We start from the raw sequence: 26,590 nt of genomic DNA on the forward strand, positions 1-26,590 counted from the left end.
TGTGTAGAGGGAGGCACATGCTGGCAAACCCCTGCTGCTTTGTGATCAGTTGCCTGCCTGTGGTCAAAGTGCATATGCAGTCAAGGGACTGCTGATGACATCAGAGGAACAAGATAGTATGTGACTTGTTGGCCAGGCAAGAGGCTGTAAGTGCACGTAGAGCAATGACAGTGGACATGTCTTGTGTGGCCCCAAACTAGTTCTGGTCTGTTTGCTACTGGCAGATAAGAAAAGAGGAGTCATGAACTGTGTGGGTCTGCAGTACAGGTAGTGTACCTGGTGTATCCTTGGATGTGTTTCTTGTTCATCTTTATGCTAGAGGGTTAACAAGTTACCAAGTAAACCCACACCGAATGCCCAGTAGGCTTTATGTCTGCTCTCACAGCAGCTGCCCAAACTGATACATAGATGCATGCAGTGGGGTAAGTAGAAGACTGAAGTGCTCTTTGATTGGGATGTATATCAGATGCTGGTCATAAAGCATGAAAAAGACATCTGTGAATGACTAGTTGAAGTAATCGAAATAAATATTTATAGCTGTTAAACTTTTGATGCATTAGGCAATAAATTTGTATGGAAGTTCACTTTCCATGATGGATTATCAACTATGTGTAGGAATTCTTTTAGAAGTCTATAAAGGAAGGAAATTTCCCAAATTCCTTTCTGCAGCCCTGCAGCTGCAAATGTAGTCCCCCCATCAGCATGAGGGTCCACTGAACTCTTCAGGGCATTTTCAGAGTTCTGCTATATCTCATTTATGTCCTAACATCTATTATGTGTCACTTTGAGGCTGCTTCCTCACATAACCTGTTCTTCACATGCTCGCTAATGCTTAATGTATGTGTTAAGACAGAACGGTGACCAGACTGGCAGCTTCTACCTGGGTGAGAAAAGTTAAGGAATTTAAAGAGAATTAAAAATTAAATCTCATGTTAATCAATCAACATACAGTCCGCAGTCCTGAGGCCTCACTGCAGACTGCTAACAGTGGTGGCTTATGAGACCTATTAAGAGCTTAATACCTTTTCTCACATTTTAACCCAGACAAAATGTATTCAAAATATACTTAATTCAAGCACTTTAGAGCATACACTTTTTACTTGTGCTTTTTTTTTTGGTGTGGCTTGAGAAGAAATCAGAGAAATGGAAAATATGATTAATTCCTGGATGTTCTCTTATTTTATGTTTACAGCTGGAGATAATATGTTTAGAGGGAGTAAGTTCTGTCAGTGGTTTCAGTGCAGAAGATGAAATAATAATGGGGTGCACTCAACTGCATTTAGAAGGCAAGCAAACAGTCAAACATACCTGTATTCATTTTTCATAAATCAGTATTATAAACTTTTCATTGATCTTTTACTTTCTATACAGAGATAATAGATTGCAATTTTATAGGTTGTTCTTAGTGCACAGTATATGAAATTACAAGGAAAAAACTGTTCATTTACTGAGGAAAAAAGTTGCATGTGAATTTAGTGTTTGAGTATTTCTCTTCCATTTTATGTCAGCATGATATATTCTTAATGTCACTATTGAGATCCTGATAGCTTTGTAAACATAGCATTAAAGTTTTGCAGATCATTATGTGAAGTTTTAAAGGGAATGCCAATAATTAAGCAGGTATTTTAATGTTGCAAACTATCTCATATGCTGCCAATAAAACATTTTTATTTAGTTTAAAGAGTAATTCATCTTTTGGTAATTTGTGCTAGAAGGCCTACATCCAGGTAATGTTATCATATTAATAATGTTGTAGTATTAGTAATGCCACTTGCTAAGGTCTTAGATTGTGTACAAAAAATAATAACCCTGCAAAGTAGCTAAATAAGAATTATGTCTGCAATCCCTCCACTGAGCTAGAAATTAACATTAAAGTTTTGTGTCTTACAATATGAAAAAGATGAAAATGTAGCATAATATGATTTGTAAGTGGAGGAAGAGGGGGAATTCTGACTTACTTTAAATTTAGTGTGAGAAAGTTTAAATACTATTGGTTGAATACATTTCCACTTCCAGCAAGTTATTAACTCATTAAGAGACTAGTCAGTATCAAATTGTAAGTCTGGTAATTTGCTTTAAAGAGTATCATTCATAGCAGAACCTTTGTAATATATGACCTATTCTGTTGTGCTATAAATCAGAGAATTTTATTTTCATAAAGGCTAATCAAGGCATCCTGCTACACAGAGGGACATTAGCTGCAGCAGCTATAGTAAGTCACACAGTATCTACTCATTGCTTCTTGTCCAATTTCCATTGTTCTCTTTGCTGAAAAAAAAATGGAATCTTAATTTGAATGTGTATGTATTACCCTTTTTGTATGGCATGACATAAAAAAGTACCCAGTTAAGCAGCAGGCAGCTCTTGTAGTAAGTATATCATGCTCCACGTAAGAATTCAAGGCAGTGTTAAGATTTATGGTTTTAAGTAATGTCTGAGGACCTTACAAAGTGTAGATGGATTTTCTCCCTCACACCTGGCACTTGCATATGGGACAGTCTTTACAGAGCTCTTCAGAAAGTTCAGCCTCACAGGAAGAGAAAATATATAGCATTTTATACCAGTATTACACCTGTGCTTGCTGTTTGCTCTAGTCCTGAATTATCAGTTAGCAAACACAATTTACCATCTTATGGATCGTGTAAGATTTACATCGAAATGCACTATCCTGCATTCTGAGCTGATGTGTGATGCAGAGTTAGAAGGCACCTGTTAGCTAGCCTGAACTAACCACTCCATGAAACCCACTTAGAAATCTTTTGCTTATTCTCTCTTATAGTCAGTCATCATACACCACACAATCACTAATTTAATGAAACAGATACTTTTTCTAGTGCATTATTGAAACTGTAGCTGCAGTTAATAACTTTATTATTCACATTATTATTTGAATAGATTTGAAGGAATTCTTCCTAAAATAATTTTGTTTTAATAAATTACTTCTTAATTTTCCAGATGGAAGAGAGTTGAAAAAATATATTGTGTTCATTTCATACCTGTAAGGCTCTGCAGTTTCTAACCTTTAGAAAATTTCAGCAGATACATTGTAATTACAAATTCTTGTCCTTTATATAGATATAATGGATCTGATTATCTTTTCAAAAGGAGAAAATCTGAGCATCTTGGCAGTTTCTAGCCTATTTTATTTGTGTATCAGGAAACATGAATTAATAGCAATGAAAATCATTGGCAGAGATACCCTGACACTCAAACAGAGTTGCAGTGGAGTTACTGTTTTTTAATAACTTGCTATTTGTTCCTGTTCCCCAGGAGGGCAGTGACTGGGGGATGTCTTGAGGAATAGGTGTGCTATGGGCTGGTGGTTTTCTGGGATCACTGCAGTCAATGGTATAATGAAAATCCTGTCATAAATTTCTTATATTGGTATTTGGGGTGCAAAGCTCCACAAAAGTGCTCTTGCAACTGAAAACTAGACTGAGAACTGGAGGAGTCTCATGAAGAGATGATCCAGACAAGTATACCTGTTTTTAAAAGAAACTTTCACTGTGAAGTTTACTGATTATCTTCAGTTCAAAACTATGATCTTCATAACACCCAGTGAGGCAGCATAAGATCTTGCCACCTCCAACAGCAGAAGGTGGTAAGGAAACCCACAGGTCACATACTTCTCCAGTGGCTCCCATCTCAGTGCCACACTTTTTATAAGCTTCATCTCCTCCCAAAAAGTCTGTAAGTAACAAAGCTCTCAGACTTTGCTCCAGGTTTGTTCAGAAGTTACTCTGACTTGAATAAATAGTTTGAGACTTGGCACTCTTCAGTTAGCCCTGGACTTCCTAATGGGATAACAAAAAGATATAGAAACACGATTAAAAATTTAAAGAGGATGCAAAGGAGGAAGTGGAGATTAAACACCCCCTCATAATGCAATGAAGCTGCCATGAATGTCGCTTATCTGGGGAACCATAAGTTTATATTGCTGATTATTGTGTCCACCTTTATTACCTGTTATTGCAGAAGTTTTAACCATATCACCGTATGAATGTTGTATCCTTATTTTAAAGTTGTTTTGAAGATATATTCAATATCTGCTTAAAACAAGGCAATTTATTATATCCCAACATCTTAATACTCTAAAGACCTGCCTCCCATCCACTGGTGTTTGCTGCTGGTTGTGTTAAAATTTTGTAATTCTGTGTCACTTTATTTGTGTCTGGTTGCTTTAAGCTTCACTGTTATCTGCTGAACTGAAAACTGAGAACTCCCATGGACTCATACCGTCATTTGCTGCAGTAGTCTGTCTTTGGAACTCTAATAGTAGTCCTTAAAATGATACTAGGGTTTACATTTAGAAAGCAATGAATCCTTTTTCATGGAACATTTTTTGTATCTTTCCTTTTATTCTATTTCTTTGGCACAGTCACTATTTAAACTATTGCAAGTACTGAATAGGAAGAGATTATAAAAATCAGGGTAAAATATTCTGCCAAGTGAAGGGTTTTCTTGCCTATTCATCACATTTTTTTGAAGATCTGGTATTTTCAATAATACATCTATTTTTCCTTCTATTTCTAGATGTTGCTTAGCACCCACAATAGTCTGACAAGTTCCGTAATGTATAACTCTGAAAATGTTGAAAAGGTGAACTGAAATCAAATATTAGCTGTATTCTACAGCATTATAAAATAGCAAATAGTTTCTGACTGCTGGACTTTAACTGCTAAGTGGTCTGCCTAATTTAGGCCCGTTGGTGTGCTTTTTTGCTTTACCCATGTGGAGCAATATTTATCTCAATGCCACTCAGCAGCCAAAATTCACACAAATGGATGGTGGTATCAGGGTGCTGATTTGCTTCATAATTTTAACAGTGGATAATTTTCCCTTCAGATTTACCGGTGCCATGACCTGTGGAAGAGTCTCTGAGCCCAAAAGCTTATTTGGGTTTTCTTTCTGTATTAGCTGGTTAAAAGTCAAGTTTTCTTGCAAATATTGCTTCCCATTTCTTAGACCGTCATGGCTTAACCGAATGTTAATACCATGTCTGTATTTTTTTTTTTTTTGTACTTTTAGGTAATATCTACTTTCAATTTCATTGATGTTTCAGCTTTTCCTTCCTATATAATAAAGGATATTTTTCTGTTCCTGCTTTCTTCTGCTTGCTTTTTTGAGTCATTGGTCTGTGAACAGGGAATGAAAATTGTGTTGTTCTTCCAGTTGATCTTCTTTCTGTGTCTGCTGCTTTTGAGACTTGGTCTCTGTCCTTGGATTGTAAGAGAGTTACAGCAGTAATAAAGAGAGGTTTGGTGTTTCTTCTGGGAACTCCTTATGTTGCCTTTTTTTTTTTTTTTTCTTAGAAATTCACCTTTAATATTTCTTTAGACTATCCATGGAAAAAGACTTTTCCTGTTAGTAAAAAGCTGCTCATGGAAAAAGACTTCTCCATGGATAGTGGGTGTGCCATCTGCACTTTTACATGGGTCCTATTGGTTTGAAGAGGTGTATGGTGCCATAGGTACTCTGGAGAGCTTTTTTATTATTTCATTAATTATGAAGATTAATAAGACAAAAGTGTTCCACTTGTTTTCCCATCTGATATTGAAATACAGTTAAGAAAAAGCCTAACTGGAAAGCCAACATTTTCATTCTTGTTGATCATTCCTAGAAGTTTAAAACACCTTTTCTGGAGCATTTGTCTAGTGTGAATCTCTTTCTGAGTGTCATCAGGCAGTCTATTATCTGCTTAATCTAAATAAGCAGCAATTAGGCAAACTGTTATTGTTTCCACTCTATAGGCCTCAGGGCTTCATGGGCAAAGATGTGGCTCTCCAGATAATAGGAATAGTTAGAACTGGATCTTAGGTAGTGGAATGTGAAAAATTGCTCTTGAGATGATAGGCGATAGAAAAAAACAAACACCTAAAAAATCCCAACTGGTGGTTAACATGGAATGAAAATATTTCAAATTCCGTTTCAAGAGAAAATATCACAAGAAATTATCTTTTTACATTCAAATCCATATCCTCAAATTCAAACTATTCTCTGCTGTAGTGTTTCTTTAAATAAAATGTTTCAAAATAAAGTGCATTGCATATCAGAAAATATGATTTCTCAAGTGGGCTTTATGTTTGTTGGATGGAGAACACTCAGTATTGGCATATCAAAATAAGTTGTCAAGAAGATATCAAGCAGAAATAAGTCAGAACAAGAGTATTTCATTTACTGAAACAGAGTCATCTTCTCCCTCTTCACAGTTTAGCTCAGTCTTCCAAAGTGACCTTTCAGTTAGCTCACTGCTAGCAGAACCAAAGGATATTCATACACTCATAGAATAGTTAGGGTTGGAAAGGACCTTAAGATCACCTAGTTCCAACCCCCCTGCCATGGGTGGGAATGCCCCACCCTAGACCATGACATGGTCACACCATGACTTGGTGACACCCAAGTCTTCATCCAGACTGTCCTTGATCACTGCCAGAATGAAAGAAGAGCCTTGAATGAAAAAAAGTTTTAATTTCATCTGCCATGAATTCATTGTTCCAAGTCAGCCAAAACTCATTCTCCCTAAAGACCCAGTCCCTAATACTGGGTTTCATCAAGTCTGGATCTTCTCAGCTCCCTTTGGTCCAGTGCAAGGCCGTACTTCCTAACCTACACTATGTACTCGCAGTATTTCCCTTTGGAATATGGATCACAGGAATTAACTTGGATCAACAGCTAAGACAATAAAATGTCTCTAGAATCATTAATAATAGATATTCTCAAAAGAAGTGTTTCCTGAGGCGAAAAAAAAATACCTGAAGAAATTGAAAGTGACGCTGACATAAACAATTGTATTTAGATTTGTTACAGTAGTAACCTAAGGCACAACCTAAACATTTACAGAAATAGCTTGAATTCTACCTTTTTTTCTCAGAGAAAAAAGCTGCAGATCTAGCTGACCTACCGTCTACAAAGTATAGTCTGCTATAAAACATTAATCACCCTAATTCCATATCAAATATACGCAGTGTACAAATCAAATATGTTGTTCAGTTTTCCAAGCTGCCATCTTTAAAAAGTTATCCTGGGATCTTCTAATTAAGCTTTTCTGTGTCTATAATCTACATTATCATCACCAGTAGTGATGTTTAATGTTCTGAAGCTTGTTCCTGGTTTTGATAAAGAGATACAAGAAAGCAGAGATAAAACACATTCATCTGCTCTTTTAAAATAAAACTTTTATTAAGTGAAATCCAGGAATATGTTATTTCTATCATCATCTGGATGTATAATTGCCCATAGTGCAAATTTCATATCTTCTTTCGAAATACGTGATTCTTGACATGATTGTAGAGAGAATAGTAGATAAGATGGGGCTCTGTTTTGTCAGCCCTCCCTTTGTTCCTAAGCTAGCCACATGCTCTCCAGCCTGCAAAAAAAGAATTGGAAAGGAACCTGTACGTTTTAAGAACTGATCTATTCAAACCATACATCTAACTGTGGACAACAGTCAAGATCAAGCAAGAGTGGTTGAAAAAGGTTGTTTTTTTTTGTGAGGGCATTTTGTTTGATTTAAACAGCCCTTGCTATCCCTCTTATTCTCTCTTTCTCACCATCCCCTTAATGTGTGTGTAGCACAGCATCAAGCTGCGAACTGTATCAGGGAACTGATGCGAAGGTTAAAAAGAAACAAACTGAGAAGCATAGTAGATGGTGACGAAAAATGAAGGGCAGAAGAGGGGCTGCTTAAGCAAGCAAAACTGCCAGAAGAGATGCTTGTTAAAACATGGCTTGATGGACAGTTGATCAGGGGTTTCCAAGGTTGTGAGTTATTACATATATACCTGTTTCCCTTTGTAATTCTAGCTGTACAGGGCAAATCACTTTTGAGTTCCTCATTTACCTAAGTTATTAATTTTATTATTAATATATTTTAGGTTATTACCTTCTCAATGGTATGCAGTGTTCTCAGTTGGAGAAGTTTTAGAGTGACAGCCGTGTTTTGGATTTTGTATTAGTGAAGGAAATTATTGAGCTATTTAAATGGATCTTGTTAAAATATTATGGGCAACAAGTTGTACAGAATGAAATGAGACCTTTAATATAAACAAAATATATTAAACTTGAAATCTAATAACTGCTTTGTCTGAATATTAAGAGTGCAGTGTCCTTGCACTGACAAATCTCTTCTGCCTGATTACTGCTTCACTAAGAAAAAAACTGTGTTATTAAAAATTCCATTTAAGAACCAAAGCCAAAACATATTTTTGTTTTTTAAAACTGCAATGCATAAGACACAAAGGGTGGAGGGGGAAGCATTAGAAAGAGAATGGAATGTAACCACTTTAAAATATGGGACCAGAGGAGAAGAAGTGGTTAAAGAGAGAGAAAGGGGTAATAACAAGAGTATAGACAGCACTAAAATATCTGTAAATTAATCTTTTTCAATTAAAAGCGCATATAGTAATTGCAAATACAAACTGAATGTTTTGAACATTGCATAGATGCTGAGACAAATGCTTCTGAATTGTCTTTCTGTTCCTCCCAAATGTAATTGACAGTCCTCCTTGACATTTCAGGGCAGATATGTCCAATATAATGATGCTGCAAAGAGTTTCCTTGAAGGAAATTCAAACAACTTCTTTGTCTGTAGGTTGATGTTTGCACGTGGCTCATTCATGACACTGGAGAACTAGGTGTGGATCTGCTGGAGGTATCACCCCCAAAAGAACAGTTTTTGTTGCATGGTGTTGTGGAAGGATCAGTAATGAAAGCCTTGAAAGCCCTTCATTAATTATAAACCATCCAAAGTCTCTGTAGTTTCTAGTTCTGAGGCAATATTTTGGTTCCATAGTCTGAATTATGAAAATGGTGAACAAAATGTGAATTCTATCTTGATTTATGATGGATAAACCTTTCATAATGTACTTATTCAGCCTGCTTTTTTCTTAGACACAAGGTCTGGTAAGACTGGCTAATGCTACTGATTCTAATTGAAAAAGGAAGTTATTTACATATACGTGACAACTCTTGGGTTATAATGGGTAGGAAACCTTCTGTTTTACCACCGAAGACTATAGCAGTCATGAGATCTTCTACAAGCTTTCTCTAATTCTGAAGTGAGTAGTTAAATGTCACCTCTGGAAAGAACAGGAAACGCAACATAGTGAGTGTGCATCTAAAGCCAGATTCAGATTGAAAATTACATTAGGGACAGGAAATAAGTATCAATCTTCATTGGTAGCATCATCTTCCCTGTTTCTGTTTAAAAGATGCATTGGGGTAGCTTGCTCATGAGCTCTCTGTGATTGTCAAATTTGACCCTAAATTGCTACAGCAAAGAGTGTGTATCAGCATTATCTGTGTAAATGCCTGTTAAGTGTTGAATATTCTTAGCACTTGGTTTAGTAGTGCTCCCTCTGGAGTTTTTACTTTGTGCCAATAAACTAGACTTAGAGACATTGGCTCTGGTCCACCATTTCCGTGTTAAATGCTTAGAATTTGTAAGTGTTGTAACCCTTTTGCCAATGCAAGTAATCCCAATTCCAGCAATTTACAGTTGTCACTTTGTTTTAAGCTACGTTACTGCACACTGACATTCTACACAAAATGGCTTGGATGCCATTTAACGCATACCAAACTGGAGATAGAGGGATTTCATCCCTTATGTCATAATTAATTATTTATTGAGATTTTGCTTTCATGTTGCAGAACTGTGACCTGGCCCAGCAGAGTATCATTCATATTGTTCAGAGTCCACAGAAGAACAGTCCAAACAAGGATGAGACAGGAAATAGCTGTGCTGGAGGTATTCTAAAAGCCTTGGAAAAAGAAACTGAAAGTCTAACTCGCATAGACCTCAGTACCAGCATCCTCCCATCACTCTCTGCAGGACTGGCTGTTATTCTGGATACTACAAAACCCAGCATTTCTCTTCCCTCTGAAAAATCAGGTAAATTTCTGATTTGGTACATTCCAATACATAGACCTGAATATTTTTCTGTTGCTTTTGTAGAGTGAACAGTTCTAAACCACAGGGGGGAGGGGGGGGGGAAAGAAAAAAGAAAAAAGAAAAGAAACCAACCAATCAGCCAAACCAGCATATGGTTTATTTTAGGTATTAAACAAAAAATGCAATTTTATTAAGAGGGATAAGCACCTGATGTGTCTTCTAACAAAATAATTTTACTTTGTGGATAAACAGAGTAATAATATTTTTAATATTTTATACTATTATTTATAAAATTTATTTTAATATTTTTACAAATTTTTAGAAGCTGGCAAAACCCCCAGAAGTCTGTGGGAAGGCAAAACAAAGTCTCTGTAAAATTTCCATTACAGAAGTTTCCTTAACTAGAATGTTGAGCATCTAATGCATTGCAGATTTGCTTTATTCTTAATCTGTTGTGATGTTTTCATACCCGTACATTTTGCAAGGAAGTATTTCTATGCAATAGATTTATTATTTATAAAAACATAGATGGCACAAATTATGATGATGATTCATACTACAGATTTTAGTAGTTCTTCATCCACCCAATTATTGCTGAGAATTATCTTCTTTTCATCATGAAAAATCATCTGAGACACAAGTTACTGCAAATGGGTTGTGCTGTAATATTTGAAATTGTTCATGAGAGAGAAGCTGAAGTCAGAAGGAAATTAAGAACTTTTTAGCTATTACATGAATCTTCTCAGAGTAACTCCCTCCTCACACAGTCAAGCTAATCCTGACAACTGTGCTTCTCCCCAGTAAAGAGACCTCATTCTGTGCAATACCAGATTCTGTTGTGAATTATCATAATAGTATATCAGATATGTATTTTTTGAAAGAACAGTACACAAATATCCTTTATATACAATACAGAAGTTAATACAAACATATAGGTTCAGAACACAGGACAATTTGTGAATATGACAGAGATAACTCTTGTGACTAACCTGACCATGGAAATCATGCTTAACAAAATGGCTCTTAAAACCGTTAACGTAACTCATGCAGAAAATATACAATTTGTAGGAGGGTCACAGAAGTATTCCACAACTGACTTGATCAACCTCTTACTGCCAACTAATGATGAATGAATACAGTTTAGGAACAAATTAGTACCCAGCTTAATGATCCACATCTCCCAACCTGAATGAATAATGAGGTAAGGGAGGTAAATGCTGATTTAAATCTAGAGATGTTAAACTAAAGGCAGGGTTTCAGGCTGAGTTTATTATTGAAACCAAGGCAGTGGTTTGACTTTTTTAGTGCTACTCCTTGTTTATCTTTTCACTACTGCATGGCCAGGTTGGATGGGGCTTTGAGCAATCTGCTCTAGTGGAAGGTATCCCTGCACATGGCAGGGGGGGTTGGAACTAAATGATCTTTAAGGTCCCATACAACCCAAACCATTCTATGGTTCTATGATATGTACAGGGCTTTAATGGTTGCACTTGACTTTACAAAATAGTTTACACATGTGTAAGGCCTTTTAAAATTTGTCATGTGATACATTTTTCCACAGACTACAAACTCTGTGAAGCCAAGTACACAGTGATAGGTGTCTTCTATTGCAGCAGATATTTTCGTGGCAGAGTGACAGCTTTGGAAAAAAAATGTATTGAGAGTATATGTGCATAAGTGTTGTCCTTGATTAAGTTAAACATATTTTTTTATCATAACAAAAAAAAGAAAAGCCAATCTAATGACTGCCAGTTCCACCTGGGATGATGTTAGTAACAAGTACTTTTTAAAGGCCTGTTATCTTTTCCTTGTCTCTTTTTGACTCTCACTATGAAAACTCGTCCTTGGATCTGTTCAGTCCCACCACTTTTGTTCAATATAGAGGATTTTGATGTTTTTATTATTAAGGTTAGAGGCAGGTTAGTTTGTAGTCAGAGTTCACTGAGTTAAGAGTAGTCTGGATTAAAAATAGTCCATCCAGAATAAAAGAAAAAAAAATAAATCCAGAGATCAGTTTTCCAGTAAACTTTACCGTATAGTGTGAATTTTCTTTTGCACAGCTGAATATTAGTGGGAATGAGTGGCTGAAGTTTTCATATGCCACTAATGCTGCTTGAAATTATACTTGTCAAGCTATTGTCTTAGAAGGTAGATAGTTGTTGTGGTGATGAGTGTACAGTAGAAACCTATACAGTTGAAGCAAATATGATCTTTTTTTTTCTGTGTGTGAGAGGTTGCAAACAATGAGTAGAGGACAAATTTAAACATACAATTTAGAGTCAGAGTATTCATTCATTATTGTTTAGTCTAACATGTTGCACAGCTATTCCATAACTGTAGCAGTAAACATTGATCTCTTTCTGAAGTCCAAGTTTTTCCTGTTTGTTACCAGAGGATGCTGCTCCTGTGTCCCTGCCCTGCTTTTATTTTATTTGTCCTCCTTTGAATTCTGAGGAAAAATGTTTGTGGTAACTTTTGCATCACAAAATGTTCTCCCAGAAGGTTTTGCACCATTTGACTGCAAAAGTAACATCATTGAAGTATTGAGTTGAATGCTTGAAGGTCAAACAGTAGAATTTTACCAGACAATCCAGGAGACAGACAGCTTTTGACACTTGCATAACAAAATCTGGAATATCATGCACCATTTTAATCTCTAAGTTTCAAGAAAGCTGCTGAAAAAAAAATGTTAGAAGGTGCAGGAGAAGATTCACAAGAATTGTGCAAAAGTGCAGTTCATGGTTGGCTTATGTATGTTGTTGTAAACTTGTGACATTTATGGGAGTGGAGATCTTACAAACTTTCAGGATTTAAGCTTTCATTATCTAGAAGCTGAAAGCCAGCAAATATAAATATAACACACAGAGATTTTAATTTGCCAGGAAATCAACCACTGACACATGTTATCCGGGCTTGTAAGAATTATCTGTATTTGGCCATTGGAAAGTAAATATAGGACATTTTTCTGAAACACATGTCCAGCAAAAAAGGTTGGACTATGACCTAGAAGTAGTGTGGACTATGCTAGGCAGGAGATCAGACTACAGAATCACATTGCTTCCCTCTCTAAACGTATTTATCAATGTCCTGGGTTCAGCAGTAGCAGTCGTGTTTCTCCTTCCGCTACTGCTGAACCCAGGACAATCAAATATCAATGTCAAGCAAATCTGTGATCTAAAAAAAATATATATGTAGTTTGACAGTAGTTTGATGGCATTTGTTTTCTGTAAGCTAATAATAACGTTGTTTGTTTATGTATTTAATTTCCAGTTTAATCCATTATCAGATGCTTTGTTTTTTTTTATCTGAATTGATTAGATGTGGTCATGATTACCTTAGGTCTTTTTCTTTACAACTTTTAAAAAGGGCTTTTCTGTTGAGTTTGCTAGAATATCCTGGTGTTCTTTAGCTAGCCTTTTAAAAATGCTTGTGTGCAAGTTGCCTCTGTCTTGTTACCTTTCCATGTTTTTCTTTTCTTAGAAGAGGAAATAAGGTACTGGTATACATTGACTTTGGTGTGCCAAGCTATAAATTCTAGCAAAAAGAGGGATTGACTCTTTTCCACCTAGTTAGGAAATGCTCTACTGAAACTTAATATATGTTAAAACCACCTGTCCTTACAAATAGCACAACTATGAATTAGGGAAGGTAAAATTGTCATTACCAAAACCTCAATGCTTAAAAGCATAAAGTGATAAGCTGGTTCCCAGTCTATATCTGATATGTGAAAGACACAGGCAAAAACTTTTAGAAGGAAAAGCCACAATTTAGGGTTTGGGTACTCAAAACTGTTCATACTTGCAAGAGAAGCTCTGATGAATTAAAAAATCCAGCAAATCAATTTAATTGGGGATATTGCAGACATTGTACGAACACTTTTTGAAAAGTGTTCTGTTGACTGTGTGTTAAAATTCCTGTGCTCTGTAATTGATATTGCATTTTATTATGATTCTTTTAATGAAAAAGCCTAAAAGAATGAGACTTTTTGTGTCAGGTGTGTTTGAAGTAATTTAGTTTTCTAAACTTGTGAAGTATTTTAAAATTATTTCACAGTTTTGTAAAACTTAAAATGTCAAATAAATTACAGATAGGGCAATGGTATGGTTTGCATCTCTCCCTCCCTGTTTTTATGTGGCGTTAGGCTCAGTACCCTTACCCAGTACCAAGCTGAGTAAAACTGCAGCTTTTTTTCATCACCTTTTTGAGACTGCCGTCAAAACGTGAACGCTGATAGATCAAAAATGGCCTGCAGCACTGCAAGAACATCTCTGCTGATACACCGAGACATGAAGCTCTGTAAGTGTTCAGCAACTGCACCAGACATATCTAAGATAACAATGAAGTTATTTTTCTCATCACCTAATTTTCCTTTGCTGCATCACAAAATGAGATATCTAAGAATTTACTATTCCCTTAGAAAAGATTCTTAAGATTTCTCTGCTATCATTTGGGTGCATTTTTACATGGGAAATGAATCAGTAAAAGGCTTTGTTTCCCTTGGCATCTGTACAAATAATTTGTGGATTAATTCCCCTGTGACAGAAGTGCATGAGGGAGCACTGCACACTGTCCAGGGATTTCAAGGCTTTTTCAGAATGTGGGTCATTTTTTAATTCTCCACACATAAGGGAAGATATCCCTTAGAAACAGTTCTCCTTCCCTGAAAATATTTCTTTCCTGAAGAATCAATCAGTGATGCTGCAAGTAAGTTACTTGTGAGTTTGAGAGACAGCTACGCTTTTGTTCCTGTTTAGCTGTGGCATCTTCATCTTGAATTGACTGAATGTTGACTAGATTGGGAGTTGAGCTCAATGATCCCTTCCAACTTGAATATTCTATGATTCTATTCTGTAAATTAATTAATTAAATGCACTTTAGGTCCACAATATTGTAAATCAGTAGTCTAAGGTGGGGGGAAGGGGAGAAGGGAATCAGTATTCTGTGCAATTTGCATTTAGTATTTAGGACATTTTCCCAGAGTTATCAACATTTTGTTCTAAAACCAAATTATCAGAGTACTTACACTGACCTTTCTTAAATGTCTTGAATTAGTACCTGATTTAATAGTGGTTGCATGGTTCTTATGGTAGTTCTTTTTTGACAGACATTTATATGAATAAGATTCAGATTGCTGTACAAGGAAAAGTGATAAATATCTTAATATGCAACCAGTGTATTGTTTGAGTAGACATGCTCAAATGTCAAGCTAGGTTACTATGGTATTTTCAGATTTCATGCACTGACAGTTTACTTTTCTATTAGGATTAAACCACTTTTAATTTAAATGAAAATGCATTATGTAGCACTCTGTGATTTAGTCTACATCTGATTCAGATTTTTTATAATGCATTATTTTACAACCTTTTAAATATGAAATGCACTATCAATTTGAGAATCAGTCTGCATCCAGAAAAAGGAAGGTACTAATTTAGTTTTTTTAGGAAAGCAGAATAAAGTAACAGCTCAGCAACAATATACTAGTCCTGAGTTTGGCAAATACTTTCTAGGAAGGGTGGCTTCATTACTCACTGTGTAAATTTGCTGTATATAAAAATTCTGGTTTAAACTTTAAAACAAAATTTCTTCACAAACTCCTGAAACAAAATAAAACCCCCGCAGTAACAGCTTTCTGTGCAAATTGTTAGCTCCTGCACATTGCTAATCATTTTCACTATGCATCGATTACATACATACACAAAACTGTTAGACAAAACTGTTAGAGCTTTTAACCTAAATTTGCTGTGAGTGTGCAATACGACAGCTCTTGCCATGTTGGTTGTGCTTATGCATTGTAGTGACAGAAATTGTGTTGATCAGGCCTTAGAGCTCTTTGACAAGAGAAACTGGTACAGAACCAGTCTTGTCCTCTTTCTTCTTCATTTTCCCTTTTCTTGCTTGATATTTTCATACTACCTGCCCCATCCCAAAAGGAGATCACCATGACCAATGGTGATCTAGCATTAACCTATAATTTCCAGTCCACCAGTAAACCCTAACTGCCACATCTATATGTCTTTAAATACCTCCAGGGAGGTATTAAAATACCACTTCTCTTGGCAGCCTGTTCATGTCAGTGTACGTTAAATTATCCCTTTGGATTAGTTGCCTTAGCTTCATAGGTTATGTATGTATGTTTAGAGGTAAGGGAAGGCATGTCAACAATGCTTCCCATTAGAAGTGATTCATAGTATGACCGTATTTCTGAAACAATGCTCTGCTTTTCGATGCACTCCACAAAAAGAGGTTTTCTGGATACAAGTCACATTTCAGTCGCAAAAAAGCTATTACATAAGATAAAAACAGTTGTCCATCTAAGTCCAGTTCTCTTCCTCTTTTACTACTTACCTGGTTTGTATCCAGTATTTCAATTGAAAGAAAGCACTCTTATTATACAATGTTATATTTAGAGGAGTATTCATTTTTGCAAGCAATCACCTCTGCCTCATTATCCTTCATGTCTGCTTTATGGGCAGGTTGAAAAGAATGATAATGGCATTCTCTGATCTGACCTTCACTGAAATAGCACTTCCTAAACAATCTCCAGTGTCAATTCAAGGGTTAATTGGAAATCAGGAGGAGAATGTTTAGCCCAGCAATTAACTATTGCTAATTCTGTCGGGTTTTTTTTGTTTTTTTTTTTCAGATAGTTAAACTAAGAAAAATATTCTGGCTATTCTGCTTCCAGTAGGGTTATGAAAATTTGTCATTACAAAGTCCTTGGAAGTTTGCTTTTATGCATATTGTATCTTCTGTTAGGGTTATTAACCCTTGACAACTCACTGCTGCAATACTTCCAAGTTCTATATATAAAAATTGATATCCCCTCTTCACCTTCCAGCAACAGCAAAAAGTGATTTTATAGAACATTAGCATAATGGAACAACAGTAAAATGATAAATTGAGCCCATTTCAGAAAACAGAACACACACTTGGTAATTTATTGCAGTCAGTGACATGCTGAAGACCTCATTTGTATCATAGGCTTTTAACACTGATGAGAATGGTGCCATTTCCCCACACCTTCCTGTCTGTGAAATTCATTTGAAAGGAGAAATGTCCTTTTCTAATAAAGCCAAAAGCACTTCTGGGAATGCTCATGTTTACATGACATAATTATCTCTCATGAACATTTCTAATTACTTTATTGTTTTTAAAGGCCCTTTTCATGTTAACTGAAGTAAGGAACATTTGCTAGCTCCTCTGTATCAAGGGGCGGGGTGGGAACACTCTTGTGTCCTTGGAATATATTTTGATTTTTTATGGGTGACAGCATAGGTAGATTTTCTTCTGCAAATGCATTGCTCGCGTCTTTATGACACCAGATGAAGGTGGCATTTGTAGGTGGAAAATATTCTGTGTTGGTTAAACAAAACTATACATGCTATGTTTTGCAAAATAATTGTTGGTATGAATTAATTACTGATGCCACTGGGGAAAAAAAAAGGAAAGTACCGCTTAGGAAAGATCTCTTAGGTGTAAAAGCACAACAATAGAAGTATATGGTAATTCTTTTTCAACAGCAAGAGTCCAATTATGAGGCACAAGTAAGAAGAAAGCTTGATTAACGTTCATCAAAAAAACAGTAGTTGTTGCTACTATGCAGCTTAGTGTTTGCACTGTATGGTTTCTGTTATGGGCTGCTGGCACTTAAAATGACATGAGACGTATTCTCTCAAGTCACATGCTTGAGATACATTAATGTCATTGGGAGTTCTGTGCACACAGCAAGGACATTGGGAGAACAGATCTATTAGAAAAGCTTGATCTACAGAAAGTAATTACATAGAACAGATAGTTCAATAAATTCTGTTCACACTAGAAAATAAAACATAGTCATACAAAACATATCCTGCTCTCTCTTCAATGGGACTAAACTTTAATTTCTGTGGAAAAAAAAAACAAAAAGAAGTGTGTTGTATTTGGCATGGGAAGACAAATTTTCTGGTTTGTTTTTTTGTTTGCTTTTTTGTTAGTTTTTTTGTTTGTTGGTGTTTTTATTGTTTTTAAGAAAAGAACTGTTGTGATAGGAAAATGGAGAGTTAATTTAATTCAAAAGTTCTAATTCATATTCACAGAAAAACAGAATTGAAGTGAGTGCATGCTCTTCCATTGCTGTGCCAAAAGTCTTTAGAATTTTGCAATCAGATTTGTTTTGGTCAAGGTTTCACATTTCACTGCTACCTGAGTAACTATTGTTAGAGATGCCAAGGTAATGCCCTTTATGTCCATTCAGGTTTCTCTTCAGAGGCTGCCAGCAAGGGTTGCAGTTGTTTTGCTCATCTTTTGTGCCTCAGTTGTTTCTTGTTGTCCTTTTGTTTCCTTTTTTCTTTTAGAGAATAAAATTGGAACCAAGATTCTGTATCAGCTTTAGAAGGATTTCAAAAATCCCTCGGTGTAGGGTTTATTTCCCCTGCTCTGAGGTACACTGAACCTTATACTTAAAACTCACTCTTCCTTACATGTTCTTCATGAGACAACACTGCCTACATTATGCCCAGCAACTAAGATTTTATCCAGTTGGAACAAAATGAAGATTTTGTTGAGCAAAACAACCGTTGTCCTTTCTAATTATTAAATATTTGCTACAAGGTTCTGGAATGTTGATACTCTGTGGATCTCTTGGCACTGGGCAGAAAGCTGAACTTTGGTAGGATTGCATTTGTGATCAAACTGGAAGGAAAATAAATGAAGAAATCTCTTCCTTGATCTGCTTTTCATTTATGAGACAGAATGGTACAGTGGCCTGCAAATGAAACTGTCTGGAATATTTCTGAGCTGAATTATATATGCTGTGACACCATTTTTTGTACAACTACTATGTTAGAATTATAGTTTCCTTAGTGAGGCATCCTGGGTCTGGAAGTCCCTATTTAATAGTTAACATTAAGATTCAAAACTAGCATTTTTGCATTCTCGTTCAAAACAAAACAAAACAAAACAGGAATCTTTTTATTCACCAGTACACTTGAAAATGTATCCTATCTGTACTGCTGGCATCTATGTTGGTATTCCATCTTAGGTTTTTGACCTTAAGAACGTGTCAGATTTTGATTTGGTAGTTGCATCCAACTGCTGCTGTAACTGGTATTTGCAGGTGAATGCTTCAGATTTAGTATTGTCAGTCTATCTGCCTGAAATAATTTCTGCATTTCTGAAGTAGAATATCTGTAACTTACTTTCCACTTAAAATGCAAGCCCATCTTGTAATATATATTTTTTCTTTAATATGTATATATGTTCATATTTTTTAACTACCCTCCTATCCAGCAAAACAAAGATTGAAAAATCAAGGGTGGCAGCTGGATCCTGGAGCAAAGTGTCCCAGAGGACTCTGAAAGCCAACACATCTGCTGAGCATGGGCACTTGAAGTGGAGGGGAGGGGCAACACCAGGATATCATGCTCCCTGTTGAGCCCGTTCACCATATACTGTTCAGTTTCATGGGACACTGAAGAACTTGTCAAGGATTTAATGATGAACACTGGTGTCCTGGTTTCCAGTGCTGGCTGACATTATTTTATTGCATATTTGCTGTGAAGATGTAACAAATTTCTAATAATGATCAAAAGTTCACTTGAGCAACGAAAGTACTTGGAGCCCCCATCCCTCTTTTTGTTCACCACAATTTTCTCCTTAGCTTTGTCACACAAGAAATACTCAAGACATATGTGTCCTGGGTTCAGCAGTAGCAGTCATTCTTCTCCTTCTTAGTAGCTGGTGCAGTGCTGTGTTTTTGACTTTCAGCCTGGGAACAATGCTGATAACACCGATGTTTTTAGTTGTTGCTCAGTAATGTTTACGCTGACCAAGGACTTTCTGAGTCTCATGCTCTGCCAGGGAGGAGGGGAAGGCGGGAGGAAGCAGAGACAGGACAACTGACCCAAACTAACTAAAGGGGTTATTCCATGCCACAGCACGTCATGCCCAGTATATAAACTGGGGGCAATTACCTGGGAAGGTTAGATCACTGCTCTGGTTGGGCTGGGTATCGGTCGGTGGGTAGTGAGCGGTTGTATTCTCTTCCCTTGTTATTTCCCTATCATTATTATTATTGGTGGCAGCAGCAGTGATTTGTGTTATACCTTAGTTACTGGACTGTTCTTATCTCAACTTGTGGGAGTTACATTCTTTTGATTCTCCTCCCCATCCCTCTGGGAGTGGGAGGAGGAAAAAGGGGGGGAAGTGAGCAAGCAGCTGTATGGTTCTGGGTTGCTGGCTGGGCTTAAACCACAACAATATGACTGGGTAAAAACCTCTAGCTGGTGACGATCAATTAGTTTCTTATTTAAAGCTATACCACTTGGCAACTGAGTTTTTATCAATCGCAACTTTTCTCATCCTTCAGAAATTATTTTTGAATTAGCTGAATTAAAACATCAATAATGTTTTAAATACAGTCTTAACTGTAGATACGGCCAGCATGAATTGAGCCCTGAGACCTGGAACCTCAAAGCTTTGCTAGCCCTGTTAGTTCAGTTAGTTAACATTGACTAACAGAATTCCCCATGTTCAGGTGAGCTGAGAAGCAGCAAGATTCATTGTGTTAAATGCACAGAAAATAGAATCATAGGAATCCTCACTAGCATGTTTACATGTACAGCCTGCTAAGCATCTACATCTGTTATTTGATAATGGAAATAAGTCAGTCTTTGAAACAGTGATGTAGACTAATCCTACCCTTGCAACTTTCACAATTCCCTCAACACATGTAAAAGTTCCCTGTAGTGATACCTACCATGTTGTGAACTGCCTTGCTTTGCCAAGACACATGATTCCACCTATGAAAGCCTTGAGCTTCAGCTCATAACCATTACACACTGGAATTTGAGGAGGCCCTTCAGGGGTTCTCCATCCAGGAAACCCATTGGCTTGATCATCTTCATAAACAACAAAACCCACACTTTATTTTCCAGAAGGAATACAATGGCTAATCTGTCAGAAGGAATTAAGCTAATGCTACTTAGAATACCTCCAGATGAAGTTCCTAAGATTATAACTAAATATGTCACTATAACTCTTGGATTTCCTCTTTCTCCCTTAATGCAGACCCATGAGCAAAGCAGTAATATGTAGGTCCTGCGGGACTTCTTAATAAGATATATTATTGATATACCAGATTTTTTTTTATGAATATGTTTCCTGATTCATCAGTTATTTCATATTTTTGATACTATATGTACAGTATCTTTAAATGTGATATTTGTATTAAATATTCATTGCATTTTAGAGACTAAAGTGCATAGTAATTATTTTAAACTGAGTCCTACTATTGTCCTTCAACCTATCAGTTAGGAAGTCACCCTCTGCCCCACGTTAGCATTTCTATTGCATGAACTGTTGAGACTCCATTCTTTGCCACACTACATACAGAACAGAGCTTTAGCATCTGGTTGCTACTTTACACCCGATTAGTGTAACGCTGAGCCAGTGGCTGACAGCTTAACTCTCAGTTGTTCCTATAGTGGCTCACCAATCAATTAATCCAATTGATTTTGGAGAATAGTTCTGTTGAAGTTAAATAGAAATGCTTAAAGACTATTTTGTATCTTCAACTTGAAAAGTACTTCATACCCCTTAATCTCTCCAGAACCCTGTCCCCTTTCTCCAATCTCACATGAACTTAAGAAAGCTTTTTAGCTTTTTTTTTTTTTTTCTTTCTCGTACAATTCTTTTGACAGTTGTGCTGGGGGAATCTCCTTTCTTGCACTGAATTCCCAAGTCATGCTGTAAGTGAGAAGACATTTCTGAAACCTCTAAAGAGACAAGATTTCATCTAGATGCCTCCCCACTTCCTTCCTCAGTAACCATTGATTTCTGGTTGATTCTCATATGCTATTCAATGAAGGATCCAAATAGTCTATGAAACTATGAAAAGATTTAGCTTGTATGTATCTGTGCAGGAGGTGATCAATCCCGTAGTTCTGTCATATTTATAGTATATTTTGAAGCCACTCAGTCAGAGAAAGAGATTTCATTACCTGGACACCAGGGGACTAAAGGAGAATAGGACAAATTCAAATTCTTGCTGAATGATAGATTGGGAGTTTGAGTTACTTTGAGATTTTCAGATCTCAAGGAGATCTCTAATCTGTCACTAAAATTTTTACAGCTAGCAAAAGTGCATTATGGATGCTAATTTTTAAAAGTGGAAAGGTGTTTATGAGAAGTAACTTGTGTTGAAGTTAATTTCCGTTGTCTTTATTACAGTATTTGTGTTGAAGCATATAATTGCTAACGTGAACTTTCTCTGGGGCCACTCCCAAATAATGTTCTTTAATTATGCTGGAATATTCTATGGTTTGATGCCAAGGTATAATCTCACCTTACCTTATTTCCCTTGTGGTAAAAAATTTGATTTCTATTGTGTGGAGGTAAGATGACAGCATTCAAACTCAAAGCTCCTTGGCAGTGCAGCTATCTACATAGTCCCTATATAGAGTGACATACTTAGCTTTTCACTATTTTGCTGTAAATAAAGAGTACCATTATTCTTACTAAATGTATATACAGTTAGGAGTGAGATGAATGATTAAGATGAAAGCATTTCTTGTTCAAAGAGCTCATCAAAGGCAGGTAAATGTGTAATACTATTTATCATGTTGTCTCTGGTCAAACCCTCAGACTACTGTCATCTAGTATGCAACAGGCCATATGAAATGACAAACACTTTTTTGCATTTTTTAATCACTCTGTTGTAGCATCCTTATTGAAAATTGCCAATCCTTCTGTTCTCTGTCAGTTCTATCTTTCATTGCTCATCTTTGATATAATGCAGCTGTTCAGCCTCATATGTCCTGTCAGGGAGAATATTCCTTTCCCTCATCATTCTTCCTTTATTGTGTGCCTTTTTTTCAGAGTTAAATCATAAGTGATATATCTTCATTGTTAATTTCCTCTACTATTTTTATATTTCTTTGATTGAGTCTCTGGCTCTCATCTCCAACGCTCAGCTTCTCTGCTTATGCAAAATACTTTTTTGATAGTATGCCTGTCATCTTGTTCAAAATCAACAAATGATAGTGCTGCTGCCTGATTCTTCTGTATTATGAAAGGAGCTGTTTTGAGTATCAGCTTCCTATGTTTATTGTACTGCTACTACTACTGTTCCCAGTTGTTTCATTGATCCATAACAATCTGTAAAATTTTCAGCCCTGTTTTTCCTGGCAGCATCTCTTCACATGTAAGACTTTAATATTTTAATTTTGCTCTGTTAATATAATAATTTAAAAAACCTTTTCCTTGCCATTTTTTACCTACACAATGTTGTTTACTCACTAAGGTTTAGTTCTTTGTCTTTCTTTTCCCTTTCTCCTGCCGCTTCCATTTCCCTAGTGTTTCCTTGTTTTCATCTAAAAATAGCAGAAAATGAGTCAGAACAGAATATTCAGTTGAATTAATTTATTGCAGATATGAGAAGGAATCTACATAGCTAGTGAATATCAGTGTGTAACTGTCATGGAGTTGATCTGCCAGTGGTCTATACTAGCTGACTCCTAGGCAGAGCATCATTTATATTTTCTTACCTGTGTGCGGTCTGATGTGCAACTCTGGGCAAGACATGGCTTTCCAAGTCTTCCCAGAGGTAACAGTTATTCCAGAGTTTTTTCTCATTGCCTCTGAGAGTAGACATAGGGCAGTGGAATCATCAATTCATATAAATGTATAAAACTTAAACAAAGTGTCAATTCCTGTATTTTTTAACTGTTTCTAAAGCATATTACATTTTGCTTTTACAATTACAGTGCTTTTGAACCTAAAAAGGTTCATGAGGAATGCTAAGTTGCTGCAAAATTACTAATGTTCTGTATGCTCAACCATCAGAATTGTCCATTACTACCATGTGATTTGGTATATGTTTCTTTACATCAGGTGGAATCTCTTTGAAAATGTCTTTGAGTATAAAAAAAGTTAATAAAATAATAGCATTTCTTTCTAAAAGTAAAACAAACAACAAAAAAGATAGCTGGAAGGATCTTACTCTTTTGAATGCACAAGGGATCAGAACTAATAAAAAGACTGAAAGCATTAGCAAAAGAACTGGAAATAAAGCACACTTTTATAAACAACACTGGTGCACGAGTTAAGTTATGATCATTTTGTAATCAATGAAGACCATACTTTAAAGATTATTACTTCAGAAAAACACTTTTAAGAAGATTAAGGTGCAGGGAAGGACACAATCAGTTTTTAAAGCTTAAGATGAGAACTTGAAATTCAAAAACAAGCAAGGAGGTTCAGAGAAAGTACATGAAGATTTATAATCTAGTTTAAACTTACAAGACTTGTACAAAGGCCTGTTATCATTTAATCACTAAAGTATCTGCTACAACAGAGCTAAATATCTCAGTATTTGTGGATTCTTATAGAGAAAACTCATGTACTTTTAGTAAAGACTCGTGGGTCAGGATTTTTTCATGAGCAGGAATGCCTCCAACAGGGGGCATGGTCTGGGTAGCACAGAATCAGGACTGTCCTGTGTGTTTCCCATTGCAGCCTGGAGGTCAAAATAGGCTGGACCACTGCATCTGTAACTACAGATCCACACTACAGTCTTTCTGAGGGCACACAGCAGCCCAATGAAATATAGTATCAGATTACTTCCATTGCTTTCTCATGTGAAAAATGGCAGTGGCTATACCAGCTCAGATCAAAGATTCGTTTAGCGTAGTATCCTCTTTGCAGTCCATGGCTTCTCTCAGTAGCTTGTATAAATCAGTCTTGTAATGATATTTTCCAGGCTGCTGTCCTACTCCTGGTCACTTTCTCTATGCATCTTATGATTTGGTAGACCTCTGTGATACTCTCTTTAAACTGTCGATTTTAATTTTTTTTTAGTCTATTGAAGTGTTTCTGGTTGATTATCCATTCTCTTTTTTTTGTATGTTTTCAGTTCTACCATATTCTGCTCTGAGATGGAAAGGGTAGAATTGCACATGCTATTGAAAATGAAGCACACCATGGATTTTTACAGCATTTGTGCAGCACAGTTTTCTATGTTTTTTTTTTTTGTTCTATTCATCTCTTAGTAATTCCTAGCATTCGATTTACTTTTTTGATTGCTACTGAGCATTGAGTTGACATTTTCATAGAACTATTATAACCCCAAGATCTTGTTTCTGTGTGGTAATAACGAGTCAAGACCATCACCGTTTGTGTAAAATTATTTTTCCCATGTACATTACCTTACTTTTATCTACAATGAATTTCATTTTTCATTTTATTATTAGTCACTCAGCATCCTGCAGTCTTCAATGTTTTTTCCAGTTGGCCTTCATTTTTACTTCCCTAAATAAAATCATATCACCAGCCAACTTTGTTATTTCACTGTTCATTTCTCTTTTTCTGATGGTGAATACTGAAGTCCTAGCACAATTTCCTTTTGGGACTGCACTGAGAAAACTGATCATTTATTTGTGACCTTTGTTTGCTGTGTTTTAACCAGTTACTTGTACACAAGGGAAGTTTTCTTTTTATTCAGTAACAATGTAATTTCTATTAAGAAACTGCTGGAGAAGCTTTTTTAATGTTTTAGTACATGGAATAATTATATTATCTTCCATAAACCTTGCCACCTCAGTACTTATTCCTTGGGTGCTCTAAAAAATGAACTTTTCCAGAATGTTTTGTAATAGGGTAACAAAGCTAACAGCAATACTGTTGTTGCTGCTTGTTACCAGCCTTTTATTGTTACTGGTAATTACTGGTAATATGTTAGCTTACCTCTGTCTGGATGGCAGTATTTGAGTAGAACTGGTATATTTGGACACTAGAAGTAAATAGAGAGCTAATACAAAGAATAAGCTCAGTAGGAAGAGCTGTTATTTTGAGTGAGGGTATGCTGTTATTTGAACTTTCAGTCAAAAGAAACATATCTAATTAGATACTGTGATTGCACACTAACACTAGGAAAGCAATTTCAATCTAACCAAGAAAGTAAATTTTAATTTTACATTCTGTATTGTGAAAAAGGTGGCTGCCTAAATTGTGCATGATCCCCTATATAGATGAACCTTTGTGAAATGTCATATATTTGAAACTATAAATGAACTGATACGATTTCATCTTCAATTTGCAAATGAAGGCATTCGTTCCATAAACTTTAACATAATTTCTTTTAATTCTTTTCCTAAGTTCAGTGGTTCATTCTCCATTAAGGAGCTGATGATTTCACGATATTTTACCCTTTCCATGATCTGTCACTACTTCATTTCTTGTTGTACACAACACAGATATTATGTGGTATATCACATGCTTGGTGTGAAGGCACCAAAGGCTCTGCAACTTCTTCAACTTCACTCTCACTTTTGAAGTTGTCACTGGTTGTGTCAAAGGCAAGCTGTGAAATGGGCAGTTGTGTAACCTTGGATCAGACTTCTGTGAGAAGAGCTGTATGAGAAAGAGCTGCAGGAAGCCTTGACAGAGGTCACCATCTCACCCATCCTTGATGGGTCCATTGACCTGGGAGCTGCTTTTAAGCTCAAGTCCTTACCTTTGTTCTGTCCCTGGGCCATGTTTTTGGGTATGCTGTGTCTGGTTGTATATCTTCTTGAACCTGACCTTGACTTGCTGACTTGATTTCCTGGCCAGACCTGGGACCAGCCTCATCCTTATGGACTTGATATGGACTGGTCTGTGGGTTGCCATCGCTATACCTACTCTGCTCACCTTGCTCAGGTGCGGTGGGTCTGAGCCCCTGTTGGC

The 26,590-nt window shown here is 36.3% G+C and overlaps 1 protein-coding gene across 4 annotated transcripts in view; it reads left to right on the forward strand.

Annotated features, from left to right (window-relative positions):
- PRKN (parkin RBR E3 ubiquitin protein ligase) overlaps window positions 1-26,590 on the forward strand; it is a 725,154-nt gene that overhangs the window by 236,392 nt on the left and 462,172 nt on the right. For all 4 annotated transcript variants that reach the window (XM_062641870.1, XM_062641872.1, XM_062641873.1 and 1 more), the window contains exon 3: window positions 9,649-9,889. In XM_062641870.1, coding sequence (XP_062497854.1) covers window positions 9,649-9,889 — 241 coding nt within the window. The remainder of the gene's footprint in view (window positions 1-9,648; window positions 9,890-26,590) is intronic.

Source organism: Pezoporus occidentalis, unplaced genomic scaffold (assembly GCF_034315485.1).
Source record: "Pezoporus occidentalis ecotype Australia unplaced genomic scaffold, CSIRO_AGI_Poc_V1 ctg7, whole genome shotgun sequence".
Taxonomy (NCBI): Eukaryota; Metazoa; Chordata; class Aves; order Psittaciformes; family Psittacidae; genus Pezoporus; species Pezoporus occidentalis.